The sequence below is a fragment of the Oncorhynchus mykiss genome, chromosome 17, assembly GCF_013265735.2.
Source record: "Oncorhynchus mykiss isolate Arlee chromosome 17, USDA_OmykA_1.1, whole genome shotgun sequence".
Lineage (NCBI taxonomy): Eukaryota > Metazoa > Chordata > Actinopteri > Salmoniformes > Salmonidae > Oncorhynchus > Oncorhynchus mykiss.
In genome coordinates, this window is record NC_048581.1 from 66,458,543 (window position 1) to 66,484,801 (window position 26,259).

The following is a 26,259-nucleotide window of genomic DNA, read 5'->3' on the forward strand; positions in this document are numbered from 1 at the left end:
TATTTGGTCTTGCCCATACACCCTCTGAATGGCACACAGACACAATCCATGTATCAACTGTCTCAAGGCTCAATTTTTTTTAGCCTGTCTCCTCCCCTTCATCTACACTGATTGAAGTGACATCAATAAGGGATCATAGCGTTCACCTGGTCAGTCTATGTCATGGAAAGGGCATGTGTTCCTAAAGTATTGTACACTGAGTATACGTCTCTTGTATTAATATGCAAAGGGATTTAGTGGAATTTATCAGACATCAACCAAGAGAAATTAATCAAATAGGTTTTAGATTTCCACTTAAATTAGTCACAGAAATATTGTTTGAAATATTCATGCTCACATGCTCTCGGAATGAAATCTCATGCTTGCTCTGATCTTTACTTTGTGTTTTAGCAGTAATATAACTTTAATAAACTAACTCTTACTTGGCAATTATAATTAATTGATGGCCTCTTTAGAGAAGAAATGAAATGGTGATGATAGAATAACACTTTAAATATATACAATATATGGTCTAGGTCAAGATTCCGGGATGTGTTTGTAATCATAAAATGAGAGTGTTTACTCATATACAAACCTGCGTCACTATTAAAATAAGGTGATATCTGCTCAATGTTTGATACTTCCATAAGTTATCTTCAATTAGGCTTTCAGTGATACAACAAACAAAACACTTAGACTGACATGGTCCTCCTCTGGTCAGGTTTGTGTCGTCTGGGAATCCTGACAGTCAAACCAACCGAGTTGTTATCTGAATGACTCTACAGGCTGTCCTCCTACTCAACACACAGCAGGAACAGCTAGGACTTGTTTTACACCATGTACCTGTTATCTTAATGTTTGTGTGATGGTGTGATGCAAATCATCAAATAATTGTATATATGCAATTAAACAGTTTATGGTAAAATACCTTGCTTTGCAGATCTATGGGGAACAGGCATGATACCTCCACAACACTATACATACAGTGCATTTGGAAAGTATTCAGGCCCCTTGACTTTTTCCACATTTCGTTACGTTACAGCCGTGTTCTAAAATGTATTAAAAAACATTTCCTCATCAATCTACACACAATACCCCATAATGACAAAGTAAAAACAGGTTTTTAGAATTGTTGGCTAATTTATAAGTACTCTGACCCTTTACTCAGTACTTTGTTTTAGCACCTTTGGATGCAATTACAGTCTTGAGTCTACTTGGCTATGACACTACAAGCTTGACACTACTATGTTTGGGGAGTTTCTTTCATTCTTCTCTGCAAATCCTCTCAAGCTCTGTCAGGTTGGATGGGGAGCGTTGCTGCACAGCTTTGTTCAGTTCTCTCCAGAGATGTTAGATCGGATTCAAGTCCGGGCTTTGGCTGGGGAACTCAAGGACATTCAGAGATTTGTCCCGAAGCCACTCCTATGTTGTCTTGGCTGTGTGCTTAGGGTCGTTGTCCTGTTGGAAGTTAAACCTTCGCCCCAGTTTGAGTTCCTGAGTGCTCTGGAGCAGGTTTTTTTGTTATCAAGGATCTCTCTGTACTTTGCTCTGTTCATCTTTGCCTTGACTCTGACTAGTCTCCCAGTCCCTGCCGCTGAAAAACATCCCCACAGCATGATGCTGCCACCACCATGCCTCAACATAGGGATGGTGACAGGTTTCCTCCAGACTTGACACTTGGCATTCAGGCCAAGGAGTTCATTCTTGGTTTCATCAGACCAGATCATCTTGTTTCTCATGGTCTGAGAGTCTTTAGGTGGCTTTTGGCAAACTCCAAGCGGGCTGTCATGTGTTATTTACTGAGGAATGGCTTCCATCTGGCCACTCTAGCATGAAGGCCTGATTGGTGGAGTGCTGCAGAGATGGTTGTCCTTCTGGAAGGTTCTCCCATCTCCACGGAGGAACTCTAGAGCTCTGTCAGTGACCATCGGTGTTCTTGGTTACCTTCCTGTCCAAGGCCCTACTTTTTGAAGGCCCTGTACACTAACAAAGCACACACAGACTCTAACTGGAGGGGCTATTTGAAGTGGAGTTAGAACTGACAGTAGAGCGATACTAGGGCAGTGTTGGACTGTGTTAGTGTTGAACTGAAGAGGACAGGTAGGCTCTGCCACAAGGCGATAAGGACCTTTGGCTATGCCAGGATCAGCTTGTTTGTGCCTCTGTAGGTTGTTTTGTGAGAATAAAGGACAGCTATTAATCTCTTTCTCAGTGGCAGGACGTTAACATCCCACACCTTACACACACAGATAGGAACACCCAACTATTTTCCAAGTTCAAATGGCCTAAAACAAACTAGTTGGGCAGGCTCTTCATCTCCAATGCTTCTGTCTACTGCCAGTGACATGTCTACTGTATACCAATCCAGTGAGCTTGTTATGTTATGATACGACAACAGGATTCATGCAATAATGAGCAGTGACAGGATGTCACCCACGCTGCCATGGATCACCCTCCACCCCCTTCATCCCCCACCCACCCATCCAGCTGGGGACACTTGCTGCCTGACTGATGTCACCTCCACTCCCCCGCTCCTCTCTCCCCTCCTCTTGCAGGATAGTGATGGAGTTCACCTGCCCTCCACTCCAATCTGTCATGGTCATGTCTATCTTGTGTGCCTCATCCCCTCCCCCTTATGATGTGCTTTTGATTTTGATATTGACATTGTCCAGTGTCTCCCTGGAGCCTGTGTCTGTCTGTCTGTACTAATGAGATGAGCATCTCTGAGTAGCACCCTCTGATTAATGAAAGCACAAAGTTTAGAAAGCAGCTCTCCTTCCCTCTTACAAGACTGTTTTATATATATGCTCTCTCTCCGCATCCTGATCAAATAATTCCCATAAGGAAGCAATAAAACATTTGGATAATTCCAAGCAGATGTGAACATGCCTCAGCAAGTTAACAAGATTCCACTGGACATGCAGAGCAGAGCAGACAGCGTCACAGTGTCAGAGCTGCAGAACCACGTTACGTTCTCTGAAAGTGGGAGGGCCGTCTCCCGAGCCTGGGTCTCCTGCCAGTGCTCTGCAGCAGTCACACCTGTCTGAACACAGACCAGGCCACAGAGGAGAGATAGAGACCGCTCTACCGGTCTGTCACCTCTATATGGACATGACATATTTTTTAAGTAACATTGCTGTGTTTTTCTTCAACATGATCGTTTTCAGATACATCAAGCATAGCTCAAAATGAAAGAAACAGTGCATGCAAAGTGGAGCCCACAAGCTGCGTGAGAAGTCAGAGACTCCAGAGAGAAACAAATAGAGCTTTGTAGTATGAAGGAGTATTTTCTTATACGAGTGTAAAATAACAAGAAGCTCTATGATTACTGGTTAACAGCATATCTTGTGTTTTTCAAGTTTTGGAGATTGGTCAAGGACCCAAGATTTGCTATTTTTCTTAGTGGGAAATAGTTGAAATGGTTGTCTGTATCCGATTTTGTTTTATGTTGCAAATATATTTTTCTCCTTTGCAGTGGGTAGCGTACACTATACAGTGTACAATTTGTTACAATTCAGTAATGTACACATTTTCACACCAACAAAATGATAAGCATTCCATATTTGTGCTGGACATAGACGTTTAAATGAAAGAGAGAACTGCACTGGGAAAATAGTAATATCTTAGGGAAGTGACACTTGGGAATGAATACTAACAGACGGTAACCCCACAAGATTAAGTGAAGCTGTTCATGCAATACTTGACTTTGTTCAGAAAGATAATGGTTAAATAGGCAATGCCTCTCACCAAAGGTTTTCTTTGTGTACTTCCAACATGAATAGCTAAATATTGTACAAGGCACACTATGAGTTGATGAAAGAGGGAGATAGGATGCCTTGCAGAGAAACAGCAGTATTCACCTATGAGCTAAAAAGAAACGTGGGTAATTGCCATGTCACAAATAATGAGGCTATGTAGCAAAGTGTTTGAAGAACAAACCCCTGATCAAGATAAGATTGGAGACAATATGATAAAATGAGAAGTGTTCTCTGGCTTGTGAATTTCAAAAAGAACAAGTGACAGTCCCTTCTTGGAATCAGATGCAGAGAGAGGGGCTGGATGTGAATACCCCTGATGGTAAACATGTTGTATAGCCTGGAGGACCAGTGTCAATCAACTGTCAAAGGTCACAATGAGACATCTTTCTCTGGACAAATACCCAGCATCCCCCTCCTGTGCTATGGCAGGAGGGCAGACAGAAAGGCTCACCAGAAATGATCCTGCATGTAGTAGTTTGCTGTACTTTCATCAGCCATTAGTTTACCTCGTGAATATAAGAGCACATAGAGAGGTGTTGTGAAGTTACGACATCGTCGCCCACTAGCGGACAGAGATCACCTCATTGATCCGTCACGCGCCTAAAAGTATTGAACTGATCATGCAGCTAAAACGAGAACACAACGATTGTGTAAATGATATAGCGCACAATGCTTCATTTTCACTCACCTAAAAAAAAGTCTCAAGTATTTTGGTGTCACGAGTTCAAAAAAATAATATTAATATCAATTTTAGTCATGTGGCTGAATTGTGGTTGTGAATCGCAAATAAATGTATTGAGTGATAATGCATGGCTGGTTATTTCGGTAGTGTAGTCCTGTTATTTTTACATAGCCCTTATTGGAAACCTAAAAGCAAGTGGAACAGACAAAACACAGAATTGTATCAATAATATTGCCTGATAGTGTTGATATTCACATTGTTAAAACTATATTAGCTGTAACATTGTTTTAAATCATATGAATCATTGTTATTATCATCATGGTCATCAGTATTTATTTATTTTTGCATTTGATTTAGGACCACACTAAAGAAAGCCAAAGTGTAGATGGACCTAAATGTGAAAGTTCACTGTTTATTGATTTTATAGTTCTACAATTAAAATGTTCCATATTATTTTACAGGAATTTTAAAAAAGCAAACACACAAACTTGAAAGGACACTTTAAGTAAAAAACATACTGAAGATGCCTTACATTATCCAGAGGTTCAAAATACACACTTGAGGGAAGTTGATTTACAGACATCTCTTTATCGAGAGATCGAGACAGAGAGAGAGAGAGAGAGAGAGGAGGTACCCAGACCTTGTAGAGGGGCTGCCGAAGTTTCCATCTAAAGAATGTTTTTCTGGAAAACGCTTTTGTTTGGTTTTCAAGTGATTGATGCTTGACTTAATGCTCGGTGAGTCTTCCCAGGAGGGTGAGGCGGGCTCTTTGTGCCTTTTTATCCCATGTGAAGCAAACCAAAGCGGGAGAGTGAGAGTCATAGCTATTCGGCAGGGTACCAGGTCCTCCCCACCGGCGCATCTGCATGTGAAATCGCCATTTCACCCCTCCACACTCCCTAATTGTTGCAAAAATTATTTGTGAAATTGCCTTCCTCCAGGAGTGTTTTCCACGGCGATTGTCACACAATTTTCTATGCACGGCAGGCCCACAGAGTTGACACACGCAACTCTTTCTTACTTAAGAATGTAATAGTTTTAACCTATTCATTTTATTACAATTGGCTTTAAGCTATTGCTATTCGAAAGATCCCTCTTGTAAATGTTCTTTATGCCTACCTGTTGTTATACTACCACAATGGGTGGTGGACTATGCCAATAAGCTTGCACGTATTACTAAAACGATTTGACATTCTTGACACGCAATTTTAGGCCTAATGAAAGTTAAAATGTTAACATCCAAAATTACATTTCTTAACCTATATTGTGCTATTGAATTCCACAGGTGTATGTGGAGCCTAGGCTAGCCACATGTGTCATCTGAAACAGAGAACGCTGATAACTAGTAGATCATACTGAATTAGCCTTTGCCAAATTTTCAAAAATGTGTCTTTAAAAATGTAAGCTGTGCGTCAGATCATGATTTTGAATGATACATTCCTGTGAGCTACTTTCAATAGAAATCACCTCTAATAGCCTACATCTGTAAGTTAACTTTTTTAAAGACTTTATTTATATTTATTTATATTATATTCCATTTGTATTGTTTGAGTGCGTTGTACATACAATTTCCCGTCAGACAATTGTTTCAATTCATTAAATTCCAATTACTTAAATATGCAATTGAAAAGTCGTTGAAACAGATATAAACCAGATAGGCCTTTACTAATCCCGATTATTGGTCATTGCATGCTTTGCAACTCACAGTTAGGCCACTTACGTTTTGCTTGTTGGGCCCCTTTCTACGATTTATGAGGGCAAAGTTCCCTTTCAATAAATGAATGCAGCTTATTGGTGTGGTCCGGCGTCATAGCCCGCTGTGCCAGATTTCTTCAAGCTTGCTAAGACACCTCAGTCCCTCAACTTAAAGGTCCAATCCATCCCCATGGTAATGTGGGTAGCGATGCGCGAGGGAATAGAGTTGCTTTTGGAGTAGGCCTAATATTTAGTGAACTTTAACCTTCCTTGCCCTTTAAATGTAGTCTTTTTCCTATAGTGTTACACCTCAAATCAATGCCTGATGTTATAAAAAGTTGACCTGAAGAAATAATTTCAACCTGGAATTTAGGCTACTAACGTATGTCTTCTAGACACACACAAACACAACCTAACACACACACACACACACACACACACACACACACACACACACACACAGGTATACACATACATAACATGTGTTTTTATGAATATTGATGTAGCCTACAAACACACATGCAGATATGTATTCATAACATTGACACATCTTCTGAATGATTGACTCATGTGTGGACCGAGCAAATTAGTCGTTTTTTCCCCAGGTACAAGGATTACTATCACATATGTTTAGTTTGGTTTCTTTGTTTTGTAAAGTAAAGGTAGTGATGCAATGAATTCAAAACGAAATGTGTGCTTTACGTCCTATGCCGTTGTGTGATTGGTCGGCAGGTCCGTGGCTATACCCACTCTCCCATCATGAATAAAAGAAAGGCCGTCGAGCCTATCGGCGGGCTCTACTGTCTCCTCCTACAACGTGCGCCAAAGTTGGCCACTTACACTTTCAACCAGCAAGCAGACGTTATCAAAACTAGCTGTTGACCACTAAGTATATCAAGGCAAAGAATTAAATAACCTTTGCCCATTTACACATTTGAGTGCAAGGTGTATCCCCTCCCTTTACACACCACAAACCTCCTCACTATTGGGGTCTTCTTTTACCCCGGCATCTCTGCCTATCTAACATCACCACTTTTTATGTTGGAGGGGTTTTAGTATTTACGAGTTTCTCTGTCTGGGACTACGATTTATAGTTCGATTTTTTATCCTTTTGAGAGAAGACATTTCGTTACATCCTATCCGCAAATACCTACATTTTCTTGTCTGGACTTTGCGCGAGTAAGAATTTGGTACCAGTGCCCACTAGGTGTTTCTCCAGTAGCTAGAATGGCTACTTTACCAGGAACAGTGCCTCGAATGATGCGCCCTGCGCCAGGCCAGAACTACCCCCGCACCGGATTCCCTCTGGAAGGTATGTCATATTTTTTTACTTGGAAAATCTTTCTAGAGAGTTGTAAGAAAAACAAACTCGTCAGCTTGGAGGCAGGTTATAGCTCATCTTTGTAAAATATTAGGAAATATTGGGCAATTGTGTTTTCAATTTTTTGTAGATCATCTTTGTGAAATATTAGCCAATTGTGTTTTCGATTTGTCTATTGATTTACGCCTACAAGGACATTGAAATTGTTGTTTTATATATCAGAGTAGACAGTCTAACATTGCTTGACAGGTCTACATGTTGATTTTAGAGGTATAGGACTAATTTTAAAGTATAATTTATAATGTTTAATTTATGCAAATGTTCAATGACAGTATGGATAATCAACATTTGACTTCATTTAATTTTTAATACCTAATAGACTATCCTCCTTATTGAAAAGTTACCAAACCAATGGTGACATTGTTGCTAAGATAATTGTATCAGTTAAATGATAAACTATGCGAGGAAATACAAACAATATCTTAGCATATTCGCGGAAAAATACCAATTTGTATTTGCATGTATTTATGGGAATCGTTCCCAGTCACAGCGAGTTCGTTCGTGCTCAAGAGCTTTTAACAAAAATACACAAAACCACGTAGCTTGCAAGTTACTGACGCTCCAGGATTTGTTGAAGTATCCTGCTGCTACAAATGGAAATAAAATACACAGCAAAGAGATGGCTCAAAGGATCACATCAATATTTGTACAGCATGACTAGGAATAATCAAGGTGGAAAGTGTCACACTCTTTAGTGCCTCTTGAATGCGAAATTGGATGCTCGAGTGCTCTATGGCTCTAATTATACATCCTGCAAGACAGGCTGACTGGGAATGAGTTTGTCTGCGTTCTCTAGTGAGAATGGATGAGCTGTGGGATATGTTTGGAAAGTGCCTACATTATGGTATATTATCATAAACATCACTGCTATTCGGCACGTCCATACAATTATTATTAGGCTAATGTATTATTATCATGGTTGAGACGACGACAATGATTATTATTAATATTATAATTATTATAATCATCATTATTATAGGCGTATGTGAGTAGCCTATCTGAATTGATTGCATTTGATTGTCAAGAACTATACAGGCCTAGGACTACTATTTTTTTTATTTTATTATTGTCTATGTGAAATAACTTTCAGTAAGATATCAATGAATTATATAGCACCAAACCAATTTCACATATTTAATTGTTTATCATAAGCCTATTTTCACGATGCCCTCTTTGTCATTGCATTGTTGTCTAACTTGATCTCTTTCGCATTAAACTTTAACAATATCAATATCATCAGGACAATATGCAGGACCTGAATATGTTTATTGTGGAACAGTATCAACCCCCCTTGGCCAAGGTCGGGTGAACCAGCTCGGTGGAGTGTTCATCAACGGGAGGCCGCTGCCAAATCATATCCGACACAAGATAGTAGAGATGGCACACCACGGCATTCGACCCTGCGTAATCTCGCGACAGCTACGAGTTTCCCATGGTTGCGTCTCCAAAATCCTCTGTCGGTACCAGGAGACCGGTTCGATTCGTCCCGGGGCTATAGGAGGCAGCAAGCCCAGGGTGAGTGGAGGACTAGTCTCTACATTATTTCACAATCGACAAACTTCAGATACACATTGACCTGCCATCCGTGTCAATGTATCTGTCTTCTTCTTCGTCTTCTTCGTCTTCTTCAGTTATTATGTCACGTGCATTTTACGCACCTGCATGAATGCATGAGGCAACATTTTCAACATAGAAACATTAGTTAGGCCTATAGTCTAGAAGTTATGATTATAGGTATTGCATAGAGTAAAATACATGCAGTTTTGTGTGGGTTTTGTGAGGTAGCCTATGAAGACATGAACCATAGGCCTACAACTCGATAACAAAAAAGTAACTAGGCTTACAATCAGGTAATCAGGTCGTCTATAGGCCTTGGTTTGTAATGTCGAAAGAAGGCTTGCGCCTCCATTTCAAACTCCCCCTCAGGGAAACAAGTCTATATATCAGGTTTGTTATGTGTATTTTTATCCATATACATTACAAGATCATGTTCTTCATGTGACTTAAAAATTGCTTCGACTTTCCCCTCTCTGTGTTTGGCCGTTGTACATTTTCAAACCCACAGCAGGTAGCAACTCCGGACGTGGAGAAGCGGATTGAAGAGTACAAGCGTGAAAACCCCGGGATGTTCAGTTGGGAGATCCGGGACAAGCTGCTGAAGGACGGGGTGTGCGACAGAAGCACAGTTCCTTCAGGTGAGGCTTCATCTGGTAAGCAACTTTTCCTTCTTATGGTGATTACTGTAAGACTTGTCTGGTATGCACACATTTGGAATGCAGTTTTTACTTATTTTACTTATTTTTTTGTGACTTCAGAATTGTTCACCTTGTCTTGAAATGAACCTATACATTTGAAGAAATACATAATTCATGTATACACAAAAGTACTAGGACTTCAATGTAATCCAAGGCTTGTTTTGTTTTCAGTGAGTTCCATCAGCCGAGTTCTGAGGGCGCGATTCGGCAAGAAAGATGACGACGACGATAGTGATAAGAAGGATGAAGACGGAGAAAAGAAAACAAAGCATAGCATCGATGGCATTCTCGGCGATAAAGGTAGGCCAACAAAGAAAAACGTCAGTTTATTTAGCTATAAATTGTGACTAAATTGTGTCATTAATTTTTGTGGTATTAAACAATAATACAATGTACGGTAGCCTATACACACACACAATAATTCTCTATTAGGCCCATGATTCATTGTTGCAATAGCAACATCATCAACAACCATAATTATTATTATTGTTGTTATTATTGTTATTATTATTCTTGTTGTTATTATTACTACACTTTAGTAGATCCTATTCCTATTATACAACGAAGTATTATTACTATATTATTTGGATGTTACGTTATTACACTTGTTCATTCGGATAATCTTTTATCGTTTTCAACTAGGTCAACAATTTATTTAAAAACAAATTCTATATATCTCTTGGGAAATTCTTATACATTTACGGTACGGTACATCTGAAGAGCCTCTCACAGATTGGTGCATTCATTCCTGCTTTTAAGTCCCAGCCAGTCCTTACTCAATTACTCAATTATTTATGTGAGCCTGACGGAAGGTATTTAGCTCCAGAAAATTAATTTGTGTAACAAATTCCTCTCGCGCTCTTTTAACGATCGCCTAAACGACAGCTGACAGTTGACCCATTTGACAATCAATGTCAGTTAGAGGCTCTACATCTCTTGTCAGTTAAACTGAGACGAAGAGGGTAACTTCTCTGTAGCCATATTCCTCTAATACTCATGGCAATTATATTAAGGCATTACATTAAGGCATTCACTAGTTTGTAACACACATTTTTTCATACAAATAAACTCTTATCGTGAATATGTTATTTTATACATTAGGTAATAGGAATGCATGGCATTATTGATTTATTTAGCTAGTATTTTAAGATAACTCAGATTCATTGTTAATTTATATTTTTATATAAGCCTATATGAAACACTTCATTGAGTTAGTAGGTTCGTGCTTTTGTACCACTTGTCAGTGGGCTCTCTGTCATTGAGTAACCTATAGGGAGAGAGAGAAATCACAGTGCTTATACAAACCTTTCCTGAAAGAGACAAAGGTCGCCCTTTAAGATGATCAAACATCCTTGAATAGGGTTTAGATAAGAGTTCACAAAAAGCTTTTCCCCATAAAAGACACTGCCAAACTTCTTCAAACTTGAAGATGAACTTCAGTCGCACAACCTCTCTCATCCATTGACGCTTTTCTAAAGTGAAGATTCCAAGGTACAAAGGTAAATCCTAGAAAGCATGGCAGCAAAAGGGTCAGTCCATTCTCATTCAAAAACCCGCAAAGAGAGAGAGATAAAAAAAAAGTGTGGACAAAGGGCAGGGTAGATATAAAGGGAAATGAATTATTCAGTACACCCCGCTGGTAGATAGTTTTGTAATATTAAGGAATAGTCTGTTGGAGGAGAAAGCGCATTTGATGGTGCAAAACGGTTCTTTCTTTTTTTAATGGCTTGTGTCCATTTATTCATTTAGAGGTGGGACAATTGTGTTTCTTAGCTCTGTATGGTGTGCTTAATCATGGAAAAATGTTGGTCTTTCCGTTTCTAAACAGATATGCTTAAAACTTCAGACAAATTGACCCATTGTAAAATGTCGGTCCCTGATTTCGAAGAGATGTTATCATGTTGCAATCCAAGGTGAACTGTTGCCGAATGTTTAAGTGCATTCTTAATCTTATTGCTATTTTTTTCTGATAATTTGTATCATTCTTATTCGATGCTTTATACAAGAATAAAAAACAGGAGTCTGTTTACCACCTTTTACATCGAACAATTTAATCGGCCTGATTTCTGATATATTAATTCTGAGATATGATTTTGCTTGCAACAGTGTCACATCAGAATGTTGGAAATGATCGCGTCAGATCTTTCCTCAATAGGTTAACTCAGAACACCAAATGTGCTTTTTAATTCATAAAAAGATTCGTCTTCTCCCTAATGCAGTTTACCATCCAAATTGCATTGAATAACGTTAAGACTTATTAGAGCAAGTAGGTCTAATGGAAACGGTGTCTGTTGAATAGGCGGCTGTGTTGGAGTGGGGTGTAATAGCTTGCAGGCATGGTAAGAAATGTATTTATCCCCAATCAGCCCCTCACTCTCTGAGTTTGAAGCACAAACGTTGTGTTGAAGGGTTTTAAAGCAGATTAAATTTAGCCTTTTATTTATTTTCACTTTCATCTCTGAGCGGGGCTCACAGTGGCTCACCCTGGGCACACATTCATTAGATTTCTGGTTTACTTCAGATATCTTTAGATGTATTACATGCATTTATTTGTGTATTCATTTATTTTAGTTTTACATCACAGATTTTCCCTCTGTAATCTGACGTGATAAAACAAGTAGGCTATTTTTTTCTGTAAAATTTCAAGCAACTTGCAATAGGCTAAGACTAAATAAGGGTATGGAGATAGATCACCATGGTCTGTGGAGATTTTACAAAGTTGTACTGCGCTTCCATGTTTGTAAACGGAACGCAGGCTCATTATCTAATTTTGATAAGAATATATGCTTTCCACAATTAAAGAGCATCCACCTGCCATCTTCAATAACGCAGAGTGATAGTGACGGGCTGCGATGACGGTGCCAAGTTTCAATAGGCGACCAACGGGGTGAAGGGGTTCCTCAAAACGCCAAACGGCATGTTCTCAGTCTTGGATATATTGTTTGTGGATGACTGGTCAGACCGCCAGGGAAAGAATGTAACCGTTCTTTTAAAAGGGACCATCTGCAATTACTAAACCAACAAACGGTCCTCTGTAGCCAGCATGGATTGGCGAGGTGGAGGCAATGGACACTTCAGAAAATCGTCGGATTACCTGAGGTTCTCAATCTAATCAAACAGAGGCCAGACTGGCTTTCTGGGCGTTGGGAAGGGATAATGAGAAAGAGCATCGGAGAGCCACTGTGGTGTCAGGCAATCCGAGGCTCCGGGCTCGCTTTCTCTGTGCATATTCAATTAAATGACCATGGGTGCCGATTAAGAACATGGATGTTATATACAAAGGGACAGAAAAGAATCACATCATCTATGAGATAACATAACATGTGTAGCCTTTTTGAAATGACAAACAAACAATACAAGTTCAAATATGTAAAGACCTAAATAAATAAGTATTACAATTAGTGTCTTCTACGCACGCACGCACGCGCGCACACACTCACTCACACACACACACACACACACACACACACACACACACACACACACACACACACACACACACACACACACACGCTATGTCTACGGAAATATAATGTAGCTATATTTCGGGGTCTAAAGCCGTGCTGAATGAGAAGGACAAGGAATGAAGCGAGAACCCACTTCAAACAAATCCATCTGGAATAGGCTAGCGTGTGAGAGAGATTTAGTGAAAGTATGGGGAAGTTATTTAGCTATTATTTTTCCTCGGGCATTGAGAGTAACTCCATCTGCACTTTCTTCCAGCTATTTGGCTGGGTTGAAATAGAGGGATACCCAAATGTTGGGCAGAGATAACATACCCATCATAGCCCAGACCCTGCGATGTGCTTCACTGCATTAAACTCGGATTAACCTCCCCTTTCCCCGCAGCCTGCTCTCGACACATTTCACTGAAATTTACATTGGTGGATTTCTTGCACACAGAGTGGGCAAAAGTTTAAACCCCTCGCTACAGCTAATCATATAATCGATTATGATATTATTGACAACAAAATAGATTATAATAATCATATAATTAATAATTGGCCTAATAATAATAATTTCTGATTCTAACCAATATTTTAATTGCAACTTGTAGCCTATAAGAAAGCGCATTATTTAGAAACTTTAAAACAATATTTAAAATCAATTATAGCCCACCAAATGTTGTCAAATAATGTAAATTAATTTAATACTAGCGTATATTATTGTAGCGTGTAATTAGCTATTTTATGGAAATGGCCAGTCAAAATCACGTTAAAGACCATGTTTTAATCCTGGAACCAATCAAACATAGGAGGTTGGTGGCACCTTAATTGGGGAGGACCGGCTCGTGGTAATGGCTGGAGCAAAATTAGTGGAATGGTATCAAATACATCAAACACATGGTTTCCATGTGTTTGATGCCATTCCATTAACTCCGTTCCAAGCATTATTATGACCCGTCCTCCCCTCAGCAGCCTCCACTGCAATCAAATTACCCAAACCAACCACAGTTTTTCATAATTGGAATTTAAACAGGTTTGTTAGGAAAGCTTTTTCTTGATTTTGACAGGACACTGAATTTTGAGTCTCAATACGCGTAAATCAGTTCAATCACTTGCAGGCTAAGATAGAATCCGCGCTCTCTAAAACGTACACAATCCTTTCTCATTTCTGTTAAATCGTTTGCAGCGAAGCCGATTTCTTCGACAGTGAACGAAATTTCGCAGGGGTCATGGTTTACAAGCGCTTATACAATTAACAGTACATGGACCCCTTTAATAATTTAGCCGCCACTATTTTTACTCTTCGTATTTGTATCTGTACACATAGTGATTTATGTCATGGTTTGCTTTTGTCTTCACTCGTGAAACTTGAAACAAGCTGAGCAATGGCGGAATGGAATGGCATCTGGAGAGCCCCTGGCATTATTTCCAAACAACCACACGTCAACCGATGGTACAGGTTAAACGGATAGATGGCCATTTATACAGACAACCTTTGAACGATTCGTTCTCTCCTCGGGAGGAGCATTAACGCACAATTATACCCAATGTTTTTGGCGACCTGTGAATTTGAGGAGGACCCCGAATGTTATATGCAGGATTTTCGTTTTCCGCAGTCATGTTAAAAAGAGACAAATAAGAGAGAGCAATGAAATATAGAAAGTAGCCTAGGCGTGGACAGCTAACTGGAAGAAATGGAGAAGCTTTTGGAATTCCAACCATTTGCTTATCAGAAACATTATTGTTTCGGCTCAAACACAATGGTCCCACTGATTGAATCGTCATTTCACGTCATTGCAATTAAATTACGTTGAACTAACGTAGAATAGACGTTAAATTGACGTCTGTGCGCAGTGGGGGAGTTCATCATTGCAGACAGCTCTTTCAAGCCTGCCGGTCTATTAATTAAAGCACTGCTTGTCACGTGGGACGCGTCCTATCATGCGCACACTTCTTAGGATAATGGTTTTTCGATCTCTTGTAATGTGGGATTCTCCATAAGGGACAATCTTTCCTCTCCAGCTACTTAGGGGACATTGAGAAGTGTACAGACGAAGACATGGGGATTTTTATCTCATTTATAAAGACGAGTTCATAATCCTTTCCTGCTTAATAACGTAAAAAAGGATTCAATTTCCCCTCTCATTTAGGGTTATGATCACACATTGTTATTGGATACAATAGTTTCATTTCAAGGTTAACATTTCATGCTTGAAAAATATAAAAATATTGTCCTATACTGTGTTATAGTTAAAACAATTCCGGACGTTTTAATCCATGCATGTTGTCGTCGTCGTTGTTGATAATGATGCCGATTATCTGTTTAATCTATTGTAGACTAACTCGTTTCACATTTCCCTAATGTGGTCAATACTTTGAATGCGTCTTGTTAGCACCACGGTATTTAGTGTGCATGGGGGTCACACAACCGATTACCGGGCCAAGACATACGGTACAAATTATAAAGGAAGTATATCCCTCAAGGCCCCCGCTCATAGCAGTAGTGTGCAGGATGATCTTATCGTTTCTGTCTTATTTAGCCATTTTTTTTAAACTTTAATGTTTGGTGACCCTATCACATGTTCAATACTGATGATAAGGTGCTGCAGACATATTGAGTCAAGTCCTATTTTTGTGCAATTCTTTTTCGATACCTTATTGTTCCAACATAATTATGACATAATGGAAAACAGATAGAAATTGTTATTTTTTTAGCAAAATGCTACTTTGTTCTATATTGCCTGTAACGCTTCAGTTAGCCTATTGCAACAAGTGGGCTGCATGTATTGTACACACGTAGGCCTATAAACTATCGATTACAATAATGAAATAGTAATCAATGTTATAACATTATACGACAAGTAACTCATGCCAAACTTTCCCAAACTAGTCCCCACAATGCTGCATGTCATATTTCAGTTACATTTTTATTTTTTTCGTTTAACTTCAGCATGGCTGGTTTATACACCGCTGTGCAGGTATTTGACTGGTGCAGGGGCCCCTACAAATCCAACTCATTGCGGTTTCCCCTGTAATTCATCTTGGTATCCCAGGGAGAGGGCCCCGGGTACTCAAGGTATCTTAATTCTTTCAGCAAACTTTTCCAATAACTTGTCTCCAACAAAGACTCCTCTGCAAGAAAGCACTGATTTCAGTTGACCTATCTATCGGCTACTGTGCAAGAAGGCACAGGTTAGGTTGAGCTTTTTATAGTTTTTAGCAGTTGTGTGATTATGATGACGGATTACTATAATATATAACAGCTTGTTATAACACGGTTTGATTTCAGCAACGTTACCCATGAAATGTTAAAGGGTGGGGGGAACAAACGAAATATATTTGGTCTAAAGATTTGGTTCGTTTTCTCTTCCTGAGCTAATGTTGAGCAATGCATTGCATAAGCTCACAGTATTATGTTTGAATTATTTATGGATATTATCATTATTAATCTTCTTCTTGTTGTTATTTTTTTTAATGATTGTTAGTATGATTAAAGGTATCCATTGTTAATTATCAATAATCGTATTTATCGTTGCATGCCTCTGTGACATTCTTAGCTTTCCGTTTGTTGGAGACTGAGACTACAGAGCGAGGCTGACAGGGGTAAGCTAGGGGTCCCCTGTGAGTCTGACTCGGAAATCATAACTTGACCATCTTTTCCTTTTCTGAAACCAACTCGTTGAACTTGTCAGATCTAATCAGGGCGTTTAAACGTTCAAGTGTATCGGTGGGAAACAGTAGGTGGTTGGTCAGGGCCAGCAAATGCGGCTTTCGAGCCTTTTTGAGGAGACGGAGAGGGGAATGAGCATGAGGACGCTTGGAATTGGATTGCTCGAAGGAGAGTCTTTTTTTTCTCCAGTCTTTTCCCGCTACTGTGTCAATTATATGGCCATCCAGCGGGCTAAACAAGGCAGCCGGCGCATGAACTTTGGCAGTGCGTGCTAATTAGGTATTACATTAATTAGAATAGACATCTATTAACGTCTTGAAATTTTGCCATTTTTTTACACAGTTTAAAATGTGTAACAGTGGGTTAATGGCTGACAGCCAATATGACATTTTATAGCATCCCCATGATGTGTGCTGCCCATCTAACTGATGTCCTAGTCGTTTTTCTAACATGTGATAGGATTTTTCTATTTTTAAACAAAAAAATATAAAGTACCAGTCAAAAGTTTGGACACACCTACTCATTCAAGGGTTTTTCTTTATTATTTTTTACTGTTTTCTACATTGTAGAATATTAGTGAACACATCAAAACTATGAAATAAAACATATGGAATCATGTTCTAACCAGTAAAGTGTTTAACAAATCAAAATATATTTTATATTTGAGATTATTCAAAGTAGCTACCTTTTGCCTTGATGACAGCTTTGCACACTCTTGGTTCTCTCAACCAGCTTCATCTGGAATGCTTTTCCAACAGGAGTTCCCACATATGCTGAGCACTTGTTGGCTGCTTTTCCTTCATTCTGCGGTCCAACTCATCCCAAACCATCTCAATTGGGTTGAGGTTGGATGATTGTGGAGGCCAGGTCATCTGATGCAGCACTCCATCACTCCCCTTCTTGGTAAAATAACCCTTACACAGCCTGGAGGTGTGCTTTGGGTCATTGTCCTGTTGAAAAACAAATGATTGTCCCACTAAGCGCAAACCAGATGGGATGACGTATCGCTGCAGAATGCTGTGGTAGCATTGCTGGTTAAGTGTGCCTTGAATTCTAAATTAATCACAGACAGTGTCACCTCCACACCGTCACACCTCCTCCTCCATGCTTCATGGTGGGAATCATACATGCGGAGAACATCTATTCACCTACTCTGTGTGTCACAAAGACACACGGTTGGAACCAAAAATCGCAAATTTGGACTCATCAATCAAAAGGACAGATTTCCACCAATCTAATGTCCATTGCTTGTGTTTCTTGGCCCAAGCAAGTCTCTTATTATTATTGGTTTCCTTTAGAAGTGGTTTCTTTGCAGCAATTCGACCACGAAGGCCTGATTCACGCAGTCTCCTCTGAACAGTTGATGTTGAGATGTGTCTGTTACTTGAACTCTGTGAAGCATTTATTTGGGCTGCAATTTCTGAGCCTGGTGACTCTAATTAACTTATCCTCTTAAGCAGAGGTAAATCTGGGTATTCCTTTCTTGTGGCGGTCCTCATGAGAGCCAGTTTCATCAGAGCGCTTGATGGTTTTTGTGACTGCACTTGAAGAAACATTCAAAGTTCTTGACATTTTCTGTGTTAACTGACCTTCATGTCTTAAAGTGATGATGGACTGTCATTTCTCTTTGCTTTTTTGAGCTGTTCTTGCCATAATATGGACTTGGTCTTTTACCAAGTAGGGCTATCTTCTGTTTACCAACCTTACCTTGTCACAACACAACGTATAAGCTCAAATGCATTAAGAAGAAAATAAATTCCACAAATTAACCTTTAAGAAGACACACCTGTTAATTGAAATGCATTCCAGGTGACTACCTCATGAAGCTGGTTGAGAGAATGCCAAGAGTGTGCAAAGCTGTCATCAAGGCAAAGGGTGGCTATTTTGAAGAATCTCTAATATAACATATATTTTGATTTGTTTAACACTTTTTTGGTTACTACATGATTCCATATTTGTTATTTCATAGTTTTGATGTCTTCACTATTATTCTACAATGTAGAAAATAGTAAAAATAAAGAAAAACTCTGGAATGAGTAGGAGTGTCCAAACTTTTGACTGGTGTTGTATGTGTGAAATTGGTTTTGATTTAGAATGGACCATTATCATGCACCTGTCACAACAGGGGCAGCGTAAAAAAAAAAGAGTAATCTATGCACTTAAATTGCGAATGGAGGACGCTTTTCTCTAGGTTAATTTTCATGACAGCCAGGTAGGCTATATTCCTGTTGTAAAGATAAGCTATTTTCTTAATATTAGGAAAGTTGAGAAATAAATATAGTAGGCCTAGTCTATAGAATACTGATGGGATCCTCCTCTTTTTAGTAGAGGCCATGACTCTGTTTTCTCATGTAATTGCATAGCCTATAGAAATGTTGCCCAATATGAGCTCATGGGCTCTCATGAAGTGTTTGATTAGATTTTCGATTACATTTTCATTGATGTCAGCGTGATTAGAGCGACAATAGAGGGCTGAGTACCAGGCAGGCACTTTTTTGGTTACTACATGATTCCTTATGTGTTATTTCATATGTTTGATGTCTTCACTGTTATTCTACAATATAGAAAATAGTCAAAATAAAGACAAATCCTGCAATGAGTAGGTGTGTCCAAACCTTTGACTGGTACTGTAGCTAAAAAAACTAATGTTTTGCTATTCCTAGTGTGTTTATAAAATTGTTATTTAAAAAATCAAGTGTAGGCTATTTCATGACTGATCAAGTGTAGGCTATTTCACGAGACAAATATATGATCTAAGTTTGTGTATGTGTGTTTGTCTTTTGAGTATAGTTTTGTGTTTTTTCCATTGAAAAATATACTTTGGAGCTTGAATCATCCTCTCTCTGGTTTAGAAGAAGTGGAAATTCAATTGTCTCCATGCCCTTTTTGAAAGAATGTTTTCTTTTAATTGAATACCTTTTTTCTTTTATTGGGACTAAACCCCTTCTGATGTCTGACAGCCTAGTCTCTCCATTGTCAGACGAATGGACACTAGAAGGAAGAGAGAAAGAAGAGGGAGGAGAAAAGAACCTTCTGTTATTTTCTATCTTGAGACTCGCTGCATAGGCTATTCAGGCGAGTTGATGAACTCCTCCAAAAAGTTTATTAAGGGGCTGAAAACAATAAGAACTAAAGCCTTTGGGCTCCAGGGCAGACAGTTTATAAACTAGCTGCCATTGTGCCTCAAAGGCAGATGCATGAATACTTTTGAATGGGACCTTCAAACTGACACGATCAGGCTGGACAGCAACAGTTTAAAAGGAGAGGGTTCTTCTTCTGCAGCTCAGATCTCTCCTTTCCTGCATTAATGTTCATCTGCAGAGAAGAGGCAGGGGGAGAATGATCTGGGCAGGCATTGACTGTCATGGCCAGGGTGATTTTCTCCCTTTACACTTAGATATACATTTGACATGAAGAAAAAATTATTCAATTCATTCAACTTAATATGACAAATTGACGATTGCCCTCTTCCAGGAGAAAACACCAGTGCATTTTCCCATTCCTCAGTCAGTTTTGTAAGGAAATTGCAACATAGAGTAATGGTAAGATACGCTACATTTATTTATTTTCTTATTTCCACTGTAAAAAAATAGATCAGCTATTAGTTTTATCTCAAACAGACGAAGTGGGAAGCAATGTGCTGGTTAGTTGTGTTTTAGCTGTGTTTAAAACATTTATTTTCTGTCTTTGCTCTGGTGGAAAGCAATATTTAATTTATCTTCTGTCTGGAACACTATTGATGTTCTTAAAAAGTTGATAACAGATTACTGAGGAGCTTTTGATTTACTGTCATATTTGGAGAAATAGCACAACAACCTTGTTGTATACATCTTGACACGTTATTCTCATTTCTTTCATTAGAGAAAGGTGTGTCACTTTCTATCCCTCTCTCTATCTTTCACTCTCTTTCTCTGGCCAGCCCTTCTCTTTAGCCCCGTCAGTCTCTGGCTCTCTGCCTCCCAACATCAGAGGGAGTCCTGTGATTTGTGACCCCAGCGACCCATACTTAATCTGGCTAAAGAGGGGGAGCATCCAGCTCGTAGAGCGCAGGGCCCCAAACAGCCCCGGCCTGATCTGGCAGGTGTCAACATTAGCAACACAATCGCTCCCCAGTCCAATGCCCCATACGCTAGCCACAGCGCCACACTGAACCCAAACTATGTGAGGCCCAGTGAAAGGAGACACATAAAGGGAGTGGGGAGGAGAGGAGAGGGGGAGGACAAGGGAGAGATTAAACTCTCAGACAGCTATTAGCAGGGATGAGGCTTTTCTAAACAAACAAAAAACGAGACGATCAATACTGTGTTAGTTTACCAAGTGGAGTCATGATGGGCTCTGGGGTATTTCTCTCTCTTCTATTGTTTTTCTCAACTTCTCAAACGTCTGTGGTTTGGTTCGTATTGGCAATCCAATTTAGTCTGGAGTCCTTGGAGACCTATTTATTTTGTGGCCAGTGCTTTGTTAATGGTTGGTTTGTTCCAGCCCGTGGCTAGTTCATTCATAGATTTAGAGCTATAATGAATCCTGGTTGGAGGGTATTAACGCTGATAGTGGACAATCACTGGGCTGTCCAGAGGAAAGCAACATTCAGTGATGACAGGACCACTGGCCCTTGGGGACCACAGTCCTTCTCTCTCATTAGACAGAGACAGAGGTGTCGCTTTAAACACATGAGAGGGATTGGAAAGGGAATGAGTTGACATTTGGACTGTTGCCGCTCTTGAGTGGGTATCTGTCTTGACAAGAAAAGCAATGTTTTTTAAAGCCCATTTATTTCTCACTCACTGCTGATTCTAGGCCATGCCACCAGAAGAGACACGGGTTCTCCTCAGTGGTGGAGATTAGTTGGAAAGGTTTCAGTAGTAGGAGACCTGTAGTATTTGTTTTTGGAAGAGACAACAATCTCATTTAATTGTTTGGTTTGAGATGTCCCCTTGACACCCTCATCCAGGTCTCTTGAAAAACAAATACAACATAGAGGGTTGTTATACCTGTGTGGTGTGTGTAGCATGTACTCCACAACTCCCAGGAGGACCCGGTAGTTGTGGTGTTTGTTGGGTGCCATTCGTTGATCCTGCGGTAATGATAAGTCAACACAAACAACCCCCTGGAGAAAAGCTCTTTGGGAAGTTGCTGCAAACGCATCCTTGGCTAAGCCCTCACCATTGGCAGCAATAAACAAGCACACATTAACTCACCCAATGACCTCCTGAGACATTGGGGGTTGTTGTCATGAAAAACCCATCATAGTGTTAGCTAGCAATAAACTGGTGTTAGGCGTTCAGGGTATTGAGAGATCACAAACCAGCGAGGAGTAGCCCCTGGTGAGGACATATTAGTCCTAGTAGCACTGCCCTATGAAATGTGTCTTCTGCATATAACCCAACCCCACTGAGTCAGAGAGGTGGGGGAGGGGGGGGGGGGGGGGTAACTGCCTTGATAACTGCCTTGATAACTGCCTAGACAGAACAGCAGTTTTTTCTCACCTTGCCGGCTCGAGGATTCGAACCAGCAACCTTTCCAATGGCCCATGAATCTGTAAACGGTCATTGTAATTTGTCGGTCTCTGTTTTTATAGTGTGTCTATGAAGGCCTTACAGATCATGAGCCGAGCCTAAGCATGCAATGGCCTCTTTGATTTCAGCCATATGATGGCTTCCATCAGATAAAAGACAGTGCTATTAAGTATTTATGATCCCATTAGACAAAACACCTGTCTCTGTAACTCTCCCATTGGTTTCTGCTCCATTACCAGTGCTGTGTTACCAGTGTTTTATAGAACGCATACATTACAGGACTGTGCCAGTAAAACAAGCAGCTTTCCACTTTCCCACTCAAGGCCATCCATAGATCTATACTTGTGCTTCACATATGAGCTAGATTTGTTGAATACCTAGAAATCTCCTCATATATTACACCTCAGATAATATTTACTGTGTTTATCTAGGTTTGCTATTGTTTGTTTGTGATTCAGAGTCATGTCATTTGACTCTATATTCACTGCTAGTCCATACATTGTCTCACTCAGTTAAACATATTGAAATATATGTTGTTTTTTATTTTAAAATTCCAATTTTAGTAGTCTTGTTTTTTTTTTAGGGATTTAGTTTCTTCTGTGTGGTCTATTATTTAGACTGTTTATGTAGACGGTTTGTGCTGCTGAGGAGAACATGTAGTGTAGCCCATCACATGACTCCCATGCCTTTCTTATATAGTCATAACAACATACGAAGACAAACAGTGTAATAACTGAAACCACTGGCACAAATACATTTTCCTGGGTGAGTAAGCGTTTTTATTTTGACAAACAGTAGAATTGAGTGGCTAGAGTAATGATGAATGCATATGACATATGAATTAATACAGTACAGCAGGCTATCTGGCGTTCTTGGTTGTGTCCTCAGTAAATGATAGATGTTCAGTAGATGTTCAGCTCCTGAGAATTGACTTAAAACGCTGTTTCTTCTGATTCGCCTTGGCTGCCAGAATTGTCTGTGTTTGACAGCTGACACAGATCAGGACAGTGCGCTGCATTACACCAATCTACTGGTTACCACGGAGTGGCATTAGAAAAGACAACAAGCATTTCTGGCTAATTTTATTACAATACAGGAATAGCCTCCATAATGTGCAACAGTAATTACGTTTAGAGCAGTGTGCCCAGCTCTCTTAGTGATGAATGAGAGACATTGACCATGGTCTGCTAGTTTAAAAATCACCATTAGCCTATGCTACTTAGGGCCAGAACATTTCCCATTTTATGCTCCTAATCTGCCTTGCAACTGCAATCTTCATTTGTTTTAATTGTCCATGTGGACATTTTTTGACACGCACAAAGACAATAAACATGTTCCGGTAAGTGTTGCAAATCAGAAATGTGTTTTTTTCCACCCAGTTAAAATGTTATGGAGAGTTGAAACGGTGGGGTGGAGCTGCCGTTCCAGCCTGCAAAATAACAACTTCAAATGGTGCCTGGTCCTCCATTTTCAACTAATGGGCTTATTTCTGCATCCTCTGTCATTCTCTCCTTGGGGAATATGTTCTCTCATTTCAAAAGCTTTGCTTCTCCGTTACATTGTAAAGCCACAATATGGAGTACAGAACTCAGATGTTAATATCAAGCACTGTGACGACTTACTGATGTCCCCATCCAACCCTCCAAACAGGAAATATCAATATATTTTTGGATCCCCAGGAACTATTTGGAGATACACTAGTGTGTGTTCAGTTTGAATTCACTGAATCTGAAAATGTGAATGAAAGAAGACATTTCACTTCTTTAATTCTTGCTTATAATATCATTGGGATGGTCTCTCATTTACCTGTCCGCACAATACATTTTTGTTTTGTTTATTTATTTATTTGTTCACGTGTTTGTCCACATAGGTTATGACCTCAGTAATCTAGTGACAGAATCATGCCCAGCATCATGAACTGTTTATCTGTCCTAATTAGGCCTTGGGGTTGCTGGGTCCCATGTGTGTTGTAATAGAGGCATCATTAGTATAGGGTTAAGCCCCAGGCACCATTAGGTAGTTATGGTCAGATTGATGGTGTGTGGTGTAGTGGTATGTCCCTCAAGCAAGACTGCCAACATGTTTTAAAATGATGGACGTTGTTTATGGATTATGGATATTATGTTTGGTGAATTTGCACTCACATAGACTGTGATCAAAAATACTCTTTCAGCTGTCCCCGGCACCATAAAAACCTCTGCACAATGACAAATGTTTACGGCCTGGCATTGTCCAGAAAATTAGGAAACTTCCCTGGGGCATGAAAAATTGTCCACTGTGCATTCCTATTCTGTGTAAAGTAATCTCTCCTTGGCTTTGTTGAGAAAATGATTTGTTCCTCCCGGAGACCTCCACTCATAGCCCTGAGTTACTGTGTGATTTCCTGGGTAGGTTCTGGAGCCTTTGTTGGGGGACTGGGGCTCTAGTTCCATTGCCAGTTGGCGGGGACCCTGTGGACTCCATTTGCTCTGCGCTGCTTCTTAATTTCATTACTTTTACTGTGACCTCAATTAGCAGGGACCCTAGCCCAGGAAATGACTTTCCATTGGAAAGTGAAGCTGGGCTCAGTCGGCAGAGAGAGGGATACCGCTTTAATGGGAGAGTGCATTTTACTCCTGGCACTTAAAGTTTTTAGTCATTAGTCAGTTCCAAGTTAAAGTTATATAATTTAAATCAGACTTGTTTGTGAAAACTTTCCCAGACATCCATCAGAATTGAAAGAATATACATTTTTGCTTTCCCTGTTTTGACAAAGAGTGAAGAAATACTCCAACTACAATAACTTTTCCTGTCAAGTTTGCCTTTGTACAAATATCAACAATGTAACGAAAGTGAAATCTTACGTTTTATAAAGATGTGAATATACCAGTTTACGCGCTTTCTTACACAATAAGAAGTTGTTTCTGAAAGTAATACAATCATATTGTTAGTAATATCCCACGTCCAACCGGTAGAATGTATGCATAAAAAAGAAGAATCGCACCCTTCAAGCCCTTCACGGTTTCACACTCAGGCAGAGAGAGCAGAGCAGAGGCCTGGGGAGTCAATATGTCAGCGTTTATGGATGCCCTGCGGAGCTGCACAGGGCTGTCAGGCCTCTATTCATGCTCTAATGGCCCCCTGAGGAGTCTGTCTCTCTGGGCTGAAAGGGCCGGGAGGCCCAGTGGACGCCCTGTTGTTGAAGGTGAGCGAGCGCTCTCATGGACGCACCGCGCCTTCATCCATATGACAAGAACCATAAAAGAGTAGCGCTTTTCTTCGCTGCTTCTCCCTCTCTTCTCTTCGTTCTCCTCCCTTCGACATTTCTTGCCCGACCTCAAATAAAGAAAAGGGTGCTAATTGTTTGTTGTGAGAGCCAAAGATTATAGAGCCTCCCGTCTTTCTTCCTCCCCTTGCATTTTTCTCCTCTTTTGCAGGAATGGGATTCTATCACAGAGCAGAGCAAAGTAAACTATCAGAATTGTCCTTTGGTATGTTGATCAGAGGGAAAAGAGACTCATTTTGACAGTAGCAATGAGACACAAGAAAACAGTCTAAGGTTGTATGTTGGTTGGATGTGAGGCTCAGGTTTAATTCCAAATGAATGAGGAGGGAGGTCATAGGGAAACGCTACACGCATAGAAATCAAATCAAATTGTATTGGTCACATACACATATTTAGCTGATGTTATAGCTTGTGTTTCTAGCTACAGCAGCGCAGTAGTATCTAACAATTCACAACAATACACACATCTAAAAGTAAAATAATGGAATTAAGAAATATTAGGATGAGCAGTGTCGGAGAGGCATTGACTAAAATACAATAGAATACAGTATATGCATATGAGATGAGTAAAGCAGTATGAAAAACATTATTAAAGTGACTAGTGTTCCATTT

General features: G+C 39.9%; 1 protein-coding gene across 8 annotated transcripts in view; it reads left to right on the forward strand.

Annotated features, from left to right (window-relative positions):
• Positions 1-6,912: 6,912 nt before the first annotated feature.
• The window catches only part of pax7a (paired box 7a), a 62,153-nt gene continuing 42,806 nt past the window's right edge, over positions 6,913-26,259 (forward strand). For 2 of the 8 annotated variants that reach the window (XM_036947909.1, XM_036947910.1), the window contains exons 1-4: positions 6,913-7,426; positions 8,736-9,010; positions 9,561-9,705; positions 9,922-10,050. In XM_036947909.1, coding sequence (XP_036803804.1) covers positions 7,342-7,426; positions 8,736-9,010; positions 9,561-9,705; positions 9,922-10,050 — 634 coding nt within the window. In that variant the 5' untranslated portion in view covers positions 6,913-7,341. The remainder of the gene's footprint in view (positions 7,427-8,735; positions 9,011-9,560; positions 9,706-9,921; positions 10,051-26,259) is intronic. The other 6 variants (XM_036947911.1, XM_036947912.1, XM_036947914.1 and 3 more) reach the window with 4 other exon arrangements.